At 43.1% G+C, this 19,395-nt stretch overlaps 1 protein-coding gene across 2 annotated transcripts in view; it reads right to left on the reverse strand.

Moving 5' to 3' along the window:
- Positions 1–15,111, reverse strand: part of ANO6 (anoctamin 6) — a 183,853-nt gene extending 168,742 nt beyond the window's left edge. The window contains exon 1 of one of the 2 annotated variants that reach the window (XM_045873584.3): positions 14,703–15,111. In XM_045873584.3, the coding sequence (XP_045729540.1) occupies positions 14,703–14,775 (73 nt within the window). In that variant the 5' untranslated portion in view covers positions 14,776–15,111. The remainder of the gene's footprint in view (positions 1–14,702) is intronic. The other variant, XM_045873585.3, reaches the window with a different exon arrangement.
- Between the last annotated feature and the right edge of the window lie 4,284 nt (positions 15,112–19,395).

Raw genomic sequence — 19,395 nt, forward strand, 5'->3', positions numbered from 1 at the left:
AACAAATATTTTGGAACTTAATATCTTGCACTGAATCACTCCTTCATTTTGGATAGGTTCCCCCTTACTTTTCTGTTCTCAGAGGTCTTCAGTTACCAAATGAGGCTAATAATATCTCTTTAGAATATTTTTACTAGTAAAAAACACCAATAAGAGCTGACCTTTTGAAAAAATAAATGATTACGCTTGAACTGCTTGCACGGAAGGAAAGCATCTACAAATAGTCCACTTCGGGCAGGTATCATGCTCATCAGTAAAATCGTCAGTGGGCTAACGCTCAGAATGAACGGGCAGTCATGTTGCACAATCACAGCATGGCAATTAAAATCTGAATTTCTATAAAATGAGATAGGAGTTACTCTTCCTCACACATTCCCTTCCATCTTAAGAAAACATTTGCTGATTTCCTATTACAGGCAAGGCATTGTGTGAACTGCTAAAGGGGTTATAAAAATAACTGAGACCAAAAAAAAAATCTGACATTAAAGTAAAGATAAAATTAAAAGGTTAAGTATTACTAGGCTGCTACCTATGAGAGATGTACTATTTCATGATTGAATTCAAAATTTTTTCCAGATATTCTTATATATAAAATATACTGGATTACGACTGATACCCAAAACAACATGGATGAATCTCCAAAACTATGATGCTAAGAAGCCAGGCACACAAAAGAATACATTCTACAGGATTCCATTTACAGGCAGCTCAAGAACAGGCAAACCAATTTATCGTGGAAGTCATTCACTGTTCACCTGGACTGGGGGAGGAAGGCATGACTTGAAAGAGCAATGCAAGTGTCCTCTATATATCTTGTTTTGGGTGATGATCATAAAATTTGTCAAAAGTTAACTGAACAGCTAACTTTGCATTTTACTGTATGTAAAACATGCCTTTTCAATGTTAAAAAACACCGGAGAACTAAATAAACATTACTAAGAATAGAGGGTTCAGGTAAAAGCATGGCAAAGGGTTAATAGTAGTATCTCTTATACTTGATCTCAAAGGTATTCATAAAGAAAATATTCCCAATTTGGAAGGAATGAGATGCAATGACTAAAACAATAAGTTTAATATTACAAACACACTGCTTGCTCGATTTCAGTCATGTATGAAAGATCCCAACACAGAAAGGAAACAGGATTTTTTTAATAGTAAATGAAAACAGAATTTCTATCCATTTCTTTCTGCCCTAGTAACTGAAAACAAAACAAGTTTTAATTTGCATCTTCACTATTACTCTATTACCAGGGTATTTTGGCTATTAAGGACTTCTAGAGTGTGACTCTCTAGTATTGGGATTTCTCAAGAGGAAAGTCCCTGGGGGGGGCACACCAGGGTGCCTGTGGTGTCACTCACTTCCAATGAGTCACATGCCTTAGCAAAACAGGGCAGGAAGAGTGGAGAACCAGTTCCTGGCTGAAAACCCAAGGTGCCCTTTGCTAGCTCCCTGCCCCATTCAAGTCAGGAGAGGAAAATGTGGACCAGGGGGACAAGATGCACCTGCTCCTTCTCTCTTTCCTCCTCCTCTGTCAACAGGGGGTAAATTGCACAGAATTTCCACAGCCCAACCTCTCAGCCCCATCATTAACTGAAGAAAGGGAGAATATTATGCTACACTGGGCTACAAAGGAAGAATTCAGGGAGCTGGGGGTGACCTACCGGGTTCTGTGGCTTTCCAACTCAGTGCTAATAGTTTGACCAACCGCCCAAGGAATACAGGGGCACAGCACTGTACAGACTGAGCTACTTGCTCACTTCGCAAGTGCATGAACAGCTGCGGAAATCCAAATAAACAAAGCTTCCTCACAGAGGGCTGGCCCCGCACAGCATAACGAGTTGCGAGCCTGAAAACATTTGTGGCACTTTACACATGAATCTAACGTACGTCTTGAGCCTTCTCACAGACCTACTTTTTAAAGATGACACTTTAAGGCCGTGTTATTTTTAGAATTACGAAAATAACAGCTGCACTTGTCAGCCATCCTCCAGTGAGGGCCACCCCCTTGAACTGGCTGTGGAAACACCCAAGTTCTGTTCTCAGCTCTACCCTCCTGGCTCAGTCTCTCTTTTTTCCACAGTCTTTACATGTAATTTGCTGGCGATCTGTCAGCATGTTTGTCTTGCCTGCCGGGGAGCCTCCTCGCTGAGGGCAGAGGCCACTTCTGCCTTGTGTATTGCTGAATTCCTCGCACAGAGCACAATGCCTGGCACGCAGAAGGTGCTGAATAGACATTAGGTAAATGAATGGATTTCTGCATGCGTTTTTGGTTTTTACTTTATTGCTTACTAGAAAACAAGCTGCACTAAAGCTGGAATTCTCTTTCTCTGGTTCTCTTATCCTCAGACCTTAAATAGTACATGACCCAAAAGGGGTCTTCAGTAAAGACCGTGAAAAGACAGTATTAATCCAGTGCTCTGAGCTCACTGAAATCTCTAGGCATGTTTTTTTTTTCTTTTCTTTTTTTTTTTTGAGAGAGAGAGCTTGAGCAAGCACAGGAACAGGCCCGGGGGCTGGGGGGGTGGGGGGGGGAGGGGGACAAAGGAAGAGGCAGAGAGAGAAGCCCAAGCAGACTCCACCCTCAGTGTGGAGCCTGACGCAGGGCTCCATCTCACCATCCTGAGATTGTTACCTGAGCTGAAATCAAGAGTCAGATGCTTAACCAACTAAGCCACCCAGGCGTCCCTATGCACATCTTTTTAAAAAGCAACAGTCCTGATTTATGAAGGTCACTAGTAGCAAATTCCACAATCAGCTTTCAAAGGGATTTTTGTGTGTGTGCCAAATAACTTAGTCAAGACTGTGGCTGAACTCTTCAAAATAAGTATCTTGGAGTATGAAACAAGCCACTAGCCACAGTTTAGGCAGCTGTAATTCTCAGGAAAACCATGATTACCCCATTGCTAAAAGCCATTTACTGTGTTGCTCACCCTTAGAGCAGATGACAAGGCCTGTTAGAAATGTTCACATCTCCTCTATGATTTGTAAGCTGCAATGTGCTTGTTATAGAAGCATGCACCCCATATGTACTAAACGCTATTTAAATGGAGGAGGGAAATATGAGACAGTCTGGCAATTTGGAATATAGGTTGAAATCCATGCACAACAAGAACTGCAGTAACCAAAAGATGAAATTTTCACTTTATTGTAGAATCACTTCTTTGAACACTTAACTATAAACCAAATAATTTTAACTCTAGTTAGGGATAAAAACAGCCTTCCTCCTTTCATTTTGCCTTCATCTACCCAAATGGAATGGGACATCTAACTTTTCTGAGGGCTGATGCTGCTGGAGGGGGCCCGGCAGTGTTTAAGTTCTAACACTTGGGTGTAGGCAAATCATTCCCAAACCTCAAACACACAAAATGAAAAATGTCATTTCATATACCTATTTTTGCAAATTAGGTAGAGATTAATTTATTTATATCACTAAACTCAAAACAATTCAAACCATAAAGGTAACGATTTCTTTGTGTGCTCCTGTCTTCAGCTTTATCATTTCGCTCTATTCATCATATTCATGTCTTTTAACAGGTTAGAAAAATCTAACTTAAGTTACACCAGTCATTTATACTGTATTTCTCTATTTTTGCTTGTTTTATAAATGACTCCATTATTTGTTGGCCTATTACGTGCCAGGAACTGCCCCTTGTCCTTTTATATATTAACATTACTAAACCTTATAACAATTCTATAAAGTAAGTATCATTACCCTTTCTATATTACCTCTACGACATTTTTCTGATACGGAAATTAAGGCTCCAAAGTTATAAAAACCTACCCAAGGGTTGGTCTATACACAAAGGCCTATCTTCCCAATCTACCACAGTCCTTCAGTAATCAAAATCTTTCGTCCATTACTCATTCAATAAGAATGTACTGGTCTCCTACCATGTGCCAAGCACTATGCTGCTCAGTGAGGTGACGGTTCTTCTCAAGATACTCACAGATTAATGAAAAAGACAAAGACTAACAATGAGCTATATACATGGAAGGGAGAAAGGTAAAACCTCTAGTGAAAAACAGAAGAGGGGCGCCTGGGTGGCTCAGTCGTTAAGCGTCTGCCTTCGGCTCAGGTCATGATCCCAGGGTCCTGGGATCGAGCCCCGCATCGGGCTCCCTGCTCCGCGGGAAGCCTGCTTCTCCCTCTCCCACTCCCCCTGCTTGCGTTCCCTCTCTCGCTGTGTCTCTCTCTGTCAAATAAATAAATAAAAAATCTTTAAAAAAAAAAAAAAAAGAAAAACAGAAGAGGTAAATCTGGGCTGAGATATAGGTAAAAATTGCTACCCAGAATATTAACATTAGCTTCTAATTATGGAAGGCTTTCACTGTATCAGGTACCACAACCCTGCAAAGCAAGATTTTTTTTTTTTTAATTACATCACTTTGATACAGTCATCCTTGAAGTAGGTTCTAACATCAGCTTCATTTAGAGAGGAGGGGAAAGTTCTGTTAATCACTCAAGGTCACACAGCTTGAATGTGTGGGCTAGAATTTGAATCACATCTGTCTAAAACTGAAGTGTAAACAGTGGTAGTCTCTACCTCCGGCAATTGTCTGAGGAGAACACCGGGACAGAGGTCAGATAAAGAACTCTGAGGAGAATGATGGGCAACGGGGATGGAGGAGGAGCCAATGGGGGATAAATAAAAAGGACCACAGGCCAACAGAGAGGCCCATTTCTTCCTGACACAGTACAGGATGCCCGTCCACATCCCTGGCCAAGGTAAGGTGAGGTTAGCTATAACAGATGGTGGAAATAATCTTTCAACACAGGGAAAAGTCATCCTTTTCTTTAAATCTCTGGTATAAGTATCTCTCATCAAACTCAGGTTTTCCCCTGCAGATTCAAACCTCAAGAAAAGAGCACTTTTCACCTGATCCCTAAGACCTACACTCATCCCGGACTTTGAGGGGAGAGAGTGGATGTCTCAGACAGAGGAGCTAAGGCCCGGGTGTCTCCTCCTTCCCTTCAGACCCACATGGATGTGGATGCAAGAATGGAGTTTGGATGTGCTCAAATAACAAGGTGGCCCAGGAGGGCCTGTCTCAGAGACACAAGGTCATTTAGAGAATGAGGGGCCAAAACTGCCTGCCTGTACACACAATGGTCAAGAACTGGAATGGGGGTGATGGGAAGGATGTAAAGTCAAACAGGTTTTTAATGTCAGGTAAACGATCACGGCCCCCACGTGCCACCTGACTGCCCTCCCTCTACTGAATAGCAAACATCTCTGAACAATCATCCACGTTTCCAATTTCAGTAGTAATAGCGGAAGCATGGAGCACCCCGACCACTGAGAATCTCAATATTGATCTTCCTCTCCTCTGTTCTATGATATTCAATTGGTAATAAAAGCTATTTACTTCTTACTTAAATATCTCCTTCCCCACGTCTTGTACATACAATTATCTGATGACACATGGGAGCACACACACTTTGGCAAGAACTGCCTGACAACAATTGAGAGAATGGGATAAGCTACAGGTAGTACTGATGGAAAAACAATCTCTACATTTATGAGCCACTGATTGGGAGCCCCACTAAGTGTCAGCTCTTAGGATCTTTTGCTAAGACTCCCTGAAAGAGTTTCCTCCTGTAATAGGTTTCCTGGAATCTGGAAAACATTGTCAGTCTGTCTGAAGATCTGTTTTGTTGTTTTTTTTTTGGGGGGGGGGGGGAACACACAATACTTATCTCTTTGCAGAAACCACATGCTATTCTTCAGCTCCTTTATCTTTAGACACACGTGTCTGCAGCATAGCCCCTGTCACGGTCATCCTTAACCTGACATTTAGTGGGCAGCTCCTACACACATGATGTGACAAGAGCAACACAAAACACAGCAGTGTTGAAGGGGAGAGGACTTAGAGATAGTGGAGTGTAAGAAGAGCAGCCACTTCTTACACTGGAATTAAAATAAAATAAAATGAGGTGTGAAAAAAGTAGCATTTAAACACATGAATTCATTAGGATGGTGACACTGTAACTGCCACTTGCAGAGTGGGAGGGAAAGGTCCCACACCCGGCACTGTACGGATACCTGGCATCCTCTTAGCAACCCCACCGGGCTGAAGAAACAGGCTCAGAGAAGCCAAGCAACTTGCCCCAGGTAACAGATTCTAGATGTCAAAGCCAACCGCAAACTCAGGTCTTCCTACGGCCGGCCATTCCTCTCCCTTGGCCCTGCTCTGCATCAACAATGCCTTCCCCTAGTCTTTCCTCCCCAGCGCCCTCATCAGGGGATTCACTTCCCACCCTCTCTTTGAATCTCCTAGTTTTCCCAGGTAGCATCTATGATCAATGAATTTATACTATTACTTGTCTCACTTAGAAACAATGGTGGGTTTTCCTTGTTCGTTTTTCTTTTCCTTTTTTTTTTTTAGAAAAGGGATCTTATCTTTTACACAAACTAAGCATCCAAAGTTTGTTTATTTAATAAGTAACAGCAGGGTGCCTGGGTGGCTCAGTTGGTTAAGCGACTGCCTTCGGCTCAGGTCATGATCCTGGAGTCCCGGGATCGAGTCCCGCATCGGGCTCCCTGCTCGGCAGGGAGTCTGCTTCTCCCTCTGACCCTCCTCCCCCTCATGCTCTCTGTCTCTCATTCTCTCTCTCAAAATAAATAAATAAATAAAATCTTAAAAAAAAAAAAATAAGTAACAGCAGAAAGAAATAAAATGATACAAAAATGAATGCAATGGTTTCAAATCATTATATAAACAAACTTTTAAAATAATGTTAAAGGTCTGAGTTTTATATGTGAGAAGGGTGTATAATGTTTGCTTACAGTTTAGTGGGGAATCATTTTTCTGAAAAACTAAGCACAAATCAGAAAAAAAAATGCTCAAGGCTGTGTCTATGTGATGCCACAAGAAAAATTTAGCCATCATTTTGTCTGTGACAAGCCAAAGATTATCTTCCAAATATCTAGATAGAATGTCTGGAGAAGTCATAAAAAATTCAATTATGTCAACACAATCTTAGTTTACATAAAACAAGCTTTACAAACAAGCCTGTAATTTGCATAATTGTACTTTGTGAAAGAACATCTATTTGCATGACTGACCTATGGCTAAAGTTCTGCCAAAGTTAAAATTAAAATCATAAAAAAGATCATTTTAAAGATCAATATCCTTTTCCCCTCAATTTCAAGTATGTGTATTTTTAAATAATGTGGGAAGTAGTAGAGTTTCAATGTCCTAGATTAAAAGCATTAAATATAAAAGCAACATTTGGACTTCACAAAAGAATATATTTTCTTTCATTCATATTTTTAGCTCCTGAATTAACTTACTGCAGCAAGTTCTTTCAGTGAGTATTCAGACATGTAGCCAGGGCAGTAATAAATACCACAACGGAGAAAGTTGCCTATTAACCCTTCAACTTGTCTTCCATGCAAATGTTCCATCTGATGTTCTGGCTGAGGAATATTTGAATTGCTTTTTGGTACATATCCACACTATTCCATTGTTGACATTTTCATCTTGTATTTTTAAACTGGCTGCTTCTTGGGATGGATTCTAATTAATTTTAGTTGCAGTATTATAGAGCAAGGCAAAACTAAAGGAAAAGCAATAATAACAATGATGATAATGACCTAAGACAATCAGTTGATTGCATCAAATTCTCACAATCTCTATCTTTACATAGGAGTTATCAGTCAAGAAGTACATTTCCTTGGTTGAAGGTAATTGGAAATGATGTTTTTCTATTCTAAATTGGTGACTTTCACACAGACCCAGACCTGACGACCTCGTATCAAAAGCAGATCAAGCTTTAATCTTATGGCATATACAAAGCTTCCATTAAAATATAAAAAACTGTCCCTGAGCAAATGTTTGCTGAGTATCTACTATGTGAAAAGCATTTTGATATGCAGGCTGTGCAGTACAAAGGTGAGGATGATAGCACTTCTTCCTCAAAGACTATATAAACTTTGCCTTAAGATGTATTGTATCAGGCGCCTGGGTGGCTCAGATGGTTGAGCGTCTGCCTTCGACTCAGGTCATGATCTCAGGGTCCTGGGATCGAGCCCCGCATCGGGCTCCCTGCTCCTTGGGAGCCTGTTTCTCCCTCTGCCTTTCTCTCTCGCTCTGTCTCTCATGAATAAAAAAAAAAAAAAAAAAAAAAACCTTTAAAAAGATGTATTGTATCAGCTAGAATACAAAACACAAACTGTTAACAGACGAAAACCTGAAGTATTAGCTAGAGTGGAAACTCTTATTAAAACGTAATCATTTTAATCTAACCTGCTACAAATACCACTTGAAAGTTTAAGACCATCTTTCAACTGAAAGCTAGATCATGGGATTCTTAATAATGTATTATAACCTCCCTTCAAGAATGTCAGAATTTAAATAGTATCTCTGACAGAAACCTTCACAGCTTTTGGTCTAAATTTACTGGTTTCCAAAAGGAAAAAAAAAAAAATGTACTGCAATCAATATATGTGAATATTGCAACCACTTGAGAAAAAAAGAAAGGGGTGTGTGTGGAACTCTTTTAGAGTTGTGTCTGTGTCAGATTTAAAGAACAATGGGAATGATAAGAGGAGATGAGAAACACTTTAGAAAGCAATTCTTTGACTTGAAAGTTAAAACACCGAAGATAAATTGTGACTGAGCATTTGAAACTGAAAGTAACAGGTTTATATATATATATAAAAGGGGGGGCAAAACTATACTCAAAGAGAAAGGCTTTAAGGATAGTTCACTTTGTTTTGTTTTTTAACTGTCATTCTCCTGGTAGAGACTATCTCCCCCTTGCCACAGCAAATAAAGACAGCATCAAAGTTTATTTCTTGAGAAATCACATTTAGGAATACTCAAGACACATCGTTGTCCTAACCCCACCCACTTATCTATTTCCGATCCCTTCCAGGGCTGTTCAAGCACTACATCTGAACAGTCCCCTTGGCAAGATTACGTGCCTTCTCCTTGATACCATGGACCCTGGCACACATCTTGATTACAGCATTAATCACAGACTACCTCAATTACCTATTCATGTATCTGCCTCCTTCCTAGGAGGAAGGTCTGGGAGGTCAAGGACCCTGGAACCTAGCAGAGTACCTGATAAACTATGTACAATCAACAGATAACAGGGAATCTCAAAGTGCCATAGAAGAGAATTCTAGTAGGGACATAAAACCACCTAAGCATAACGTTAATCAAACTATTTAAAAAGAGCAATTCACTTATTGAGTCTTTCAACAATGATCTGCTGGGCTTCTACTGAAGAGCAAGCACCATTCCAGGCATGAGGGGCATAGCTTGGAACACAAAGCATGCAAGACACCTGCCTTCAGGGAACCTATATGTTAGAGGGTGAGGAAGAGAACATTTTTTTAATTATAGCAGTGAATGTCTACAATGTATGGGATATTTTGCATGATCTCTAGAAGACCCAAATGACCTAGTCCCGGTGCCCAAAAAATTTACACTCTAGTTGTGGGGATAAAGATAATCAACAACAAAGACAAAATACAAAGTGAATCCTAATTGTGTAGAACAGAAAAATAAGGGGTGTGACAATTTATTGGTGGGCACTTTGGGCAATGAGGATCAGTAATAGCTTTCTAGGTTTGTGACAGGCTTGGAAGGAGAGTGAGCCACTGAAAAACAGAGAAGCTAAGTCTGGTATGAGCAAGGATGGGAAATGGTCTGAGCCAAAGCAGAGGAGAAAAGTGTTAACACTCGTTGGAACAATAGAAAAGTCTCCCTTCCTGCACACCTGCCACCACTTTCCACCTAAGTGGAAAGTCCAAGAGTGCTGCCGTTTGCTGGAAGCAATGGGTCTCTGAGGCCTGGGAGATGTCACCTCTTTCCTAAACTTTCAGACCACTCCTCTCTATTCCCATGGCCACTGCAGGCATTTCCAAACCTGACTCCTAGAAAGGCTTACCTCTACCACCTCCCCTCTCCACCCCATTTTCCAACGTGCTGCCAGGGAGATCTATCCTAATGCCAATTGGGTCCTATCACTCCTTTCCTTAGAATCTTTCAGGTGCTCCAAATCCCAAATCCTTAAAACATGCAGAGTCTTCTTCCCCGGTGCGGCCCCTGCCTGCCTCCCTAGCCCTGGGGCTGCTCCCTTCCACCACAGGCAATTCCATGGGACTTCTGACTTTCCCTCCACCCTCCCTGCCACCGCACCTGCCTGGTCCTCCAGCGTCCAGCCCAGCCATCTCTGCTGGGAAGCTGCCTCCCGCACCTCCTCCCATGGCTGTGTAGGTACCTCAAGAATGGCACTTACTGCAAAGGGCTGGTTCCACAGAACCCATTTCCCCATGGCCAAGAGGTGCATTTCACTCATTTTTAGGCTCCCAACACCCAGCCCCACACCTAACCCTGCACCGAGCACAGAAGGTTTGCTCAGTTAATATTGATAAAACTGGGGCTAGGTTCAGATCTGCAGCAGGTGATTAAACAAAGTTTGTAGGGAGAAAACTTGTGCAGGAAGTCTGTGTAAAAATGTGACATCAAAAAAGGAGCCAATAAAGGCACCTGAAAGATACAGCTGGACCATCACAGCTCCGAGGTAATGGGCCTCTAGCCCACACTGCACCCCCCACCCCCCAACCAATGACATGACCATCAGCTGTGGGGATCAGAGAGTAAATTCTACCATAAATAGTTGGGAGCCCAAAGCAACCAAACAAGCATCTAAACAAAACCTTTTTGCCTGAACCATCTGACTTGTTCCTGATAATTCCCTTTATTGAGAATACTTTTCCTCTCTCAGCAAAGTTTGAACCACAGAAATGCAAAATAAATAATAAATCAGCACACTAAATATACTACCTACATCTTAGCTATAAAAGATGTTTCTATCATTTTCTACATGAATAGGAAGAAATGGTGGATTTTATTCACTGGTTAATGGGGGGGGGGGGGGGAGGGTAGTCCTGGAGGCAGAGCAGCCAAGAACGCTTTTTTGCACACCTGACCCACAGAACCTGCCTGGACATGTGATCTCCACCAGCACCAGTGCAGTGCATAAGGGCTAGAAGCCACCTATTTCCACTACTGCGTACGTGTCACCTCTGCATTTGGTTGCTGGAGATGATTTAGAAAATAAGGGGTGTTTTGCAAAAATGCTCTCATGCCAACAGGTTGCCTCATTCACAAACGTTTGGGCACAATTTCTGGTGGCCCTGAGTAAAGCAAATATGGAGAAGATGCTCACAGTAAGATTTACCAACTTTGATTCTCTAGTTGAGAATTTATTGACAATTCTCTTTACTTGTAAGGATTTATTGACAATATTGTCAATTGATTTATTGTATTTATTGTATTTATTGTATTGATTTATTGACAATTCTCTTTACTTGTAAGGACAAGTAAAGGACAATTCTCTTTACTTGTAAGGATTGCCTCCTTACAAGTAAAGCACCAAACTGCTTCAAAAGTAAGCAGAAACCCACTGGTAGAAAAAAAAAGAAGGGCCCTAAATCCCAGTCTACTACAGGGCACCCTTCCATACATGTACATAAAACATTTATATCATATAACCGGGGACCACATCTAGTTTAAAAAGTTTTTCTTTTTGTCTTTTGCAAATTAGCTGATGATAGATGTTTTACCCAGGAACTACGTCAAAAATGACTCTACTGTTCTCAAATACAAAGTTAATATTTACAGAGGAATTACACAGACATCTTCAGTACCTGAGTGGATTTTAAATTACACAACTATTAGTAATGACAATCCAGTACTAGGGGGAATACGTTAGCCAAGAGCTTTAACATAACTCTGCATTATAAAACCAGAGGCACAGGTTAAAAGTATCATCTTCATTTCACCAGAACCTCCTCTCCCATAGGTGGAAATTATAATTATTTTGTTAAAGGCTATATACCATCCGCCTATTTCTGTTAACCTTTAAAAAGACTTACTACTTTACAATGACATAAACTTTCTATTGGCATGCTAAACATTTGCGCTTGTTATAAAATCAGTGCAACCCGAACTGAATTTGTATAACCAAAAACTGCTGAGATACTAGTTGCCTGACATAAAATGTTGAATTGACCCCTATACACAGTAAAGTATCAATATCAGTGGCCTATGGAGGGAAGGGTGAAGGAGGAGTAGAGATATTTAACTTTTTATTAAACAGAGTTACCGTTTGACTTGATAGAACCAGCATAAATTACATCTGTAATTAAAAATAAGAACCTATTGCCACATAAGATAAATTTTATGATGCCTCATCTGGTAAACACAGACTAGACCAAATTAGTTTTCTTTCTAAACTGAGGTCTACTGATGGCACAGTGGAACAAACAAAGCGCAGTCTCTCGCTCACTTTGATTTCCATTTGGATTTTTATCCTACTTACAATACTCAATACAAACAGTAACACCTCACCATAACAGACAAGAGTATATTCCTATGAGGGGCACCTGGGTGGCTCAGTCGCTTAAGCATCTGCCTTTGGCTCAGGTCATGATCCAGGGTCCTGGGATTGAGCCCCACATCAGGCTCCCTGCTCAGCGGGGAGTCTCCTTCTCCCTCTGCCCCTCTCCCTGCTCCTTCTCTTTCCCTCACTCTCTCTCTCAAATAAATAAATAAAATATTTTTTAAGTATATTCCTATGAAACAGACTGTGCTACTTTATTATAACTTTTTAAAGTCTGCTATGACTTACACTTTTATGTAATCATGATTTACCAGTAAAGCCTGCTAAATAGTAGCATTACTATTGACATTACTAATGACAGCTGAGTGACCAGGTGGAAAGTGGACTAATGCACACGGGTCTTGCAAGTCAGAAAGCCTGGGTTCGAATCTTAACTAGCTATACAAAAAGCTTGGCAGATCAACCTGTGAGCTTCAGTTTTCTCTCTAACAACAACAACAAAAAGAATACTATTGGCTCCCTCCATCTAATAAATTGTTCTCAAATGAATGAAAGGTAAAGCTAAATCATGAAGTATAAGCCCCTCTATTCAATTTGTTCCTGGTCAACAAGGAAGTTATCAAGTGCTTTGGATGTAAGTGAGCAGTGCCTATAATAGCCAAGATAGGAAAACAACTTAATTGTCCAAGTATAGATGAATAAAGATGTGGTGGGTATGTGTGTGTGCATATATATAACCATCACCATCAGCATCATCACCACCACCACACGCACCCCTGACCACGCTCCTCACCCTTGCATGTGGGCAAGGGAGTATTATTCAGCCATGAGAAAGAAGGAAATCCTGCCATTTGGGACAACATGGATGGAACCTGGAGGGGCATTATGCCAAGTGAAATAAGTCTGACAAAGACAATTACTGTATATCACTTATAGGTGAAATCTACTAAAGCTGAACTCACAGAAATAGTAGAATGGGGGGAGGGGATGTTGGTCAAAAGGCACAAACTTCCATTGTAAGACAAGTTCTGGGGATCTAAGGTACAGCATAGTGATTAGAAGTACAAGTATCCTGTACTTGAAAGTTGCCAAAAGAGTGTACTTCAGATGTTCTCACCACAAAAAGGAAACGGTAATTATGTGAGGTGATGGAGGTGTTGGTTAAAGCTATAGTGGTAATCATTTTGCAACACAGAAGTATCAACTCAGTACTTTGTACATCTTAAACTTACACAACGTTATATGTAAACTGTATCTCAATACAGCTGGGGAAAAAATGATAAAAAAAAAACCACACCTAGCTCCTAAAATTAAGTTACTTCTAAAGTTATTAGAGAAAAACAGGACTTTAGGACATGAGCAGGAACTGCTATGTTTTAAACTGATTTGGCATGCAGGAAACAGACTCAGAGTCTCTGAACAGACCACCACGGTAATTTAATTGCCAGTCTTCTGGAGGGACCCAGTATGTCATCATTCCCTGACAGTGATAGTCTCCCTTCTCCAATTGTTTTCCCCTTCCCCACCTCCTCCCATCCCTTTTGATTGCTGTGGTTGTTTTACTCTTAAACAGCTCTCCCTCCTTTCTGTCTACAACTTGTAAACATTTTAAACTCTAACTAGAAATGATAACACCCAGGCTTGGCTCCCACCCCCCGCCCCCCACCCCCGGCCCGCCAAGCTCCAGGGGCCCTCTGGACTCGTAGAAATGTCCCGAGGGCCGCCCGGACTACGTCTTACTCCAATCACTGCCCCCGCGGGCTCCGCGGCTGAAAAAAAAGGATCCCTGGCCGCCACCCGCGGCCACAAATCGTTCCCGGGGCGCCCCACCCAGCCCTCACCCTCCCTCCCAGAGCCGATCCTTCCTTCCTTTCGCTTTGCAGCGGATGCGGGTGGGTCACACCCCTGCTCTCCGAACCGGGGTGGGCTCCCCGCCTCGCCGCCCTCCGGAATCCCCAGCGCAGGTTCGAGGGGGAGGAAATGACCCAAAAGTTGCTGCTTGAGTCCAGACTTCGGCGCGCGGAGCCCTCCCTGTACCTAGCATGACTGCTCAGAGGCTGCGGCCGCGGCCCGCCCAGACACTGTTCTCGGCAGCCCGTGCGCGCCCCGCGCCTCCCCGGCCTTCACGCGGGCGCCGGCCCGCCGGCAGCGGAGCCGCGAGGCGGCCGCATTGCGGCCTCGGGACCCGGCGCGGGCTCCCTCCTCCCCGTCCGCCGGCGCCCGCGCCCCTCGGAGCGGCCGAGGGTCCCCGCAAGCCGCCCCCCGAGGAGGGCGCGGCGCCCACGCGCACGCCCCAACTCCCCGGCGCCAGCCCACGCCGGGGAACCCCTCGCTCACCGATATCCCCGTCGTCGTCGTCCTCCTCCTCCTGGTCCATTTCTAGCAGGACGTCCCTGGTCATCATTTGCATGGCTCCCCCAGAGGGCGGCTCCGAACTTGGCGCAAAGTTGGGGGCCCCCGGGCTCCGGAACAACGCGGCTCTGGCGAGGCCCTGCGTCCGGGCGGGGGCGGCGGGGCGCGTCTGGCCCCGGGCTCAGGGGCTGCAGTGGCCAGCCCGCACTCCTGGAAGCCGAGCCCAAGCGGCCGCCGACCCGAGCCCTGCGCTCAAGACAGCCACTCACCTCCCGAGCGCGGCCGGCCACTGAGCATGCCCAGTGAGAGAGCCAGGCTCGCTGCGGAATGATTAAAACTTCCCCCAGGTTTATTAGGCTCCCAGAAGGAAGTCGGGACGCGAGCGGGAGTAGCCGGCGTTCGCGTTCTGCACGCGAGTGACCTCGGGGAAGGGGGAGGCGGGAGCACGCGGGAGTGGGAGTGGACAGGGTTCCCCAAACGTTGCCTCCAAACGAGGCAGTTCTCTGTTCTAAGGTCATATATGGACACACACTGAGGCTTGCTTTCTTCGACATGTGTTACTGCAGAGGGGAAAAGCGCCACTACAGCCCAGGTGGGGAACCCTGAGGGCGAGCACGTTTGAATCGTATCTAAAGGCTACGCGGAGCCCATCGAGGATCTCCAAGCATCAATTACTCCGACCCCAAAGTGAGGGAACGTGTATTCTGTGGGGGAAAAGGGAGAGGGAGGTTACAGAGAAAAAGAGGCAAAACTCGTAGATAATAAGCAATAGAAGAAAAAAGACAAAGAAGAGAGAGATCTAAAGAAACGTGTTCAAAAAAGGCCGGAGGATTTCCGCAGAAAGAGGTTAGAGGGCAAGAGAAGCGCCCCCTACCCCTGCCCGCCTGAGCACACACAGGGAGTGGTCGCAAGATGATCACGAGTCCTTTTGGACCCTGAAAGCTTAGTCCTCCGTATCAAAAATGCAAAAGAAGCCAAAGAACTCCACTATGGTTAGAGGTAAACTCTACTATAATGAAGTGTGAGAAACTATAATAACCAGAAACAAAAAGAAAGTACTAAAATAAAATCGAGGCAGAGAGTAAAAGAATGCGTTCCCCGGGGACCAAAGGGAGCAATAGGACAAATACAAAGGGACTTCTACTTCTAAGACTCATGAGGGTAGTTTGAACTGCAGGTTTCTAGGAGTATCTGCAGAACTGTTTTCAAAGAAGCTGGTGCTGGGTTCATTTTGATTCCTCGAAAGGGCTTAGAAGGTATATTTGAAATCCTGGTTACATTCATTATCCTACGCTTCCTATCGAAACTTTTTATATTTTTTCCACTGACGTACCAGAATTATCATGATAATTATGATGACACTAAGTCTCCTGTGCACTTTTTTCTCCCATATACTTATTTTGTGAGTTTCCATATGAAAGGAAGAAAACATTGAGACCAATCATAAGTGGGAAAACAGCCACAAATATGCATCATAAGACATCTGGAAATTACTTTTAAGAAACTATCCAATATCTTAAACAATAAAATTGTTTTTTATTTTTTTTTAAGTAGGGTCCACACCCAGCGTGGAACCCAACACAGGGCTTGAACTCATGAGCTGAGATCAAGAGTGGGATGCTTAACTGACTGAGCCACCCAGATGCCCAGAGAGAATAGTTTTTAATATAAAGAGAAAACAATACATTACTCTGTGCAGGGGGTGGGGTTGGGGGGTGGGGGATAGGAGAATAAAGAAGGAAAAAAAAGAGGAGGAAAAAAAGATTGTTTTCTCTCAGTGAATTCTCTCCCCAAAGCTTATGGGACCTACTAAATTAGAAATTCCAGAGGCATTTTAGTGACATGATCAGTTATCACAGTTTTCATTTAACAAATGTGTACATAGTGCTTTTTATGTGCTAGGCACTGTTCTAAATGTTTTACATTCAGTCACATAATCCTCATAACAACCCTAGCAACTATTACCACTTGACACAGGATGATTAAATAACTAATCCAAAATCACGCATGGGAAGTAAGTGGCAGAGCTGGGGTTCAAACCCAAGCCTCTAGAATCTGGGCTGTTGGCTTTTTGATAAACCACCTCTAGAGACATTTCTGAATCCATTAAAAAAAATCACTTTTCCCCCCCACCAATTCTGAGCTCTCAAAATCTCATCAACTTTCTGCCACAGTTCTCTCACCAAATGGCCTGGTTTTTATGACCTAAGATTTTGTTCAAAGTTAATTAGTAGTAGAAAACTCTTGTGGTTGATTTTGTAACAGGGTTCCATGAGACATTTGAAATTCTTTGTAGATTTTAGAGTTCACATTTTTGTTGCTTGATAAATGTTGCAGAGAGACATTGTTGGCCTTATATGTAAAGGTAACTGTTGCTGGAAGGGAAATGAATTATTGTTATCTGTGAGTAAATTCCATTCTTTTCATTCAATCTATTTTATTCTCTGTAGCTCCTCTCATGCAATATTTTTTTTTTCCAACTGAGTCATAAATGCTTCAAACATAATCAAGGTAATAGGCCTATGTAAGAACCACATCATCCTTGACCCTGAAAAATTATCATCTATATCATGAACAGTGAAATAAAATGTGCCTAATACTATGTGGCCAGGCTATTGGATTTGCAAAGCTTTTCCAAGTCAGGGTGGTAGACCAAGTATTTTCTCTTTCATTGGTCTTTTGATTAATTACAACACCCACCTGGCCACAGGATGCCCTTTCTCTGCCCGTCCCTCAAATATTGGTGTGTCTCTGACTTTGATCCTGTCCTTTTTTCTTCTCATCTTTCCCTATTGAAATCATTCAGTCTTGTAACTTTACTGTCTATTCCAAAGAGGGCCAGTTTCATGAGCACATGAACGTTGATTTACAGAGGGCCCTGCACTCAGAAGGACTTAATGCTTGGGGTCTTAATGCTCTGTGGTTGCAGGTTTAAAATTCTTAATAACATTATCTTTGAAATTTTGTTTTATATGTGGAGTTCAACGAGACAATGAAATGTGCTTGGTTCTCATACAGTCCTGCCTCCCACCGCCTCTCTGCCTCCCTGGGACTGTTTCTCAGCCTTGCCCACCCTCCTTTTTGCCCTACCCCAAACCAGGACCACTAGGACCAAGAAGACCTAGGCACAGGCACAGGGAAGGTCAGGGTCATGTGCATGCACTCCTGATGCTGCAGGGTAGTTGATGACAGCTGTCCCTGCCCCAGACTAGCAGTGCCACAGTGCTGTCACCCAGTGGGTGACTCCGTGGGAATGGGCCTCTTGCCCATCCCCTATGTAAGGGCATCCTGGCATGGAAGTTGCAATCTCTTGGAGGCTGTCTCTTTAATGTGGCTTAGAGCCTAGTCCATGGGGAAGGGGAGACACCTGGCTCCACTTCTCTACCATCAGCCAGGGCATGGTCTGTCAGTCCTACAAATTGGTGGGAGGGAGATCTGGCAGCTGGTGGACCTCATGTGCTCTTTGAACAAGGAACCCTGCAATTTTTCATTTGCACTGGGCACTGCAAAGTGTATAGCTGGTTCTTATTCCAAGGTCTTTATTTCCAGATCTCTCTTCTGTGTTGCAAATGGTATATATGCTTGCATGCTGGACATCTCCACTTGGCTATTTCTTAGACATTTCAAATTTAGCAGGTCCAACACTAAATTTGTAATCTCTGCCCCAAACCTGTTTCCCTAATTCAGGAATGTGTAGTTACACAAGTCAATAATTTGAGAAGCATTTTGATTCCTTCCTCTCTCTGCTAACCCCCACGTCCAATCAGTTGCTAAATCTTGTTATATCTATCTCCTGGATATCTCAAACACATCCTGTATCCATTGCTGCATTGGTGCATAATTGCATAGCATGACATTTTAGCAGAAGCAGAAGGGAATGGAGTTTTAGGCAGAAGGGAACGCAAATGCAAAATTCCCAAGGAATACCAGCAAAGAGATCATGGTGGCTGTGGCATAATACATTGCCCAAATTCAGCAGCTCATGGCAACAATAAACAGGTATCCTTTCACACAGTTTCCGTGGATCAGGAATTTGGGAGCAGGTTAGTCAAGCGGTTCTGGCCTAGGTTCTAATTTGTAGTCACAATGTTGGTCAAAGCTGTAGTCACCTAAAAGCTTGACCAGGGTTCAAAATCTGCACCTTAGATAGTTCAACCTCACATGGTGCTGCTTGTCAGGAGGCACCTCACTTCCTTCCTCCACTAACCTGTCTGTACATCCCTTGAACATTCTCATGACACAATGCTGTGTTCCCTGACAATGACTAATCCAAGAGGCTGGGTGAGGTACAAGCCACAACATCTTTTATGACCTAACCTTGGAAGTCACGCATTGTCATTTCTGCTACTGGTTACACAGATCAGTCAGCTCTACTCCCTGTGGGAGGAGCTTATCCAAGAGCGTAAATAGCAGAGGCAGGGATCATTGGGAGCAATCTTGGAGGCCACCACATATCTCCACTATCACTGTTGTGATACATACCCACTGTCATTCTTCATTCTTAGTTACTGAGAACTAACTATACGCTGGCCACTTCCCCGGATGTTGGGGATTCAATAGTAAAAACAAAAAACAAAGACAAGACAACATCTCTGCCGTCAGTTCTTTCCATTGCAGTGGATAGAGACAAATAAGTAAGTACCTGTCAGGAAATGATGGGCACTGCTGAGAAATATGC

This window comes from Mirounga angustirostris, unplaced genomic scaffold (genome assembly GCF_029215605.1).
Source record: "Mirounga angustirostris isolate CCGP_5_RB_7025 unplaced genomic scaffold, mMirAng1.0.hap1 SCAF_5, whole genome shotgun sequence".
In the NCBI taxonomy this organism is placed as follows: Eukaryota; Metazoa; Chordata; class Mammalia; order Carnivora; family Phocidae; genus Mirounga; species Mirounga angustirostris.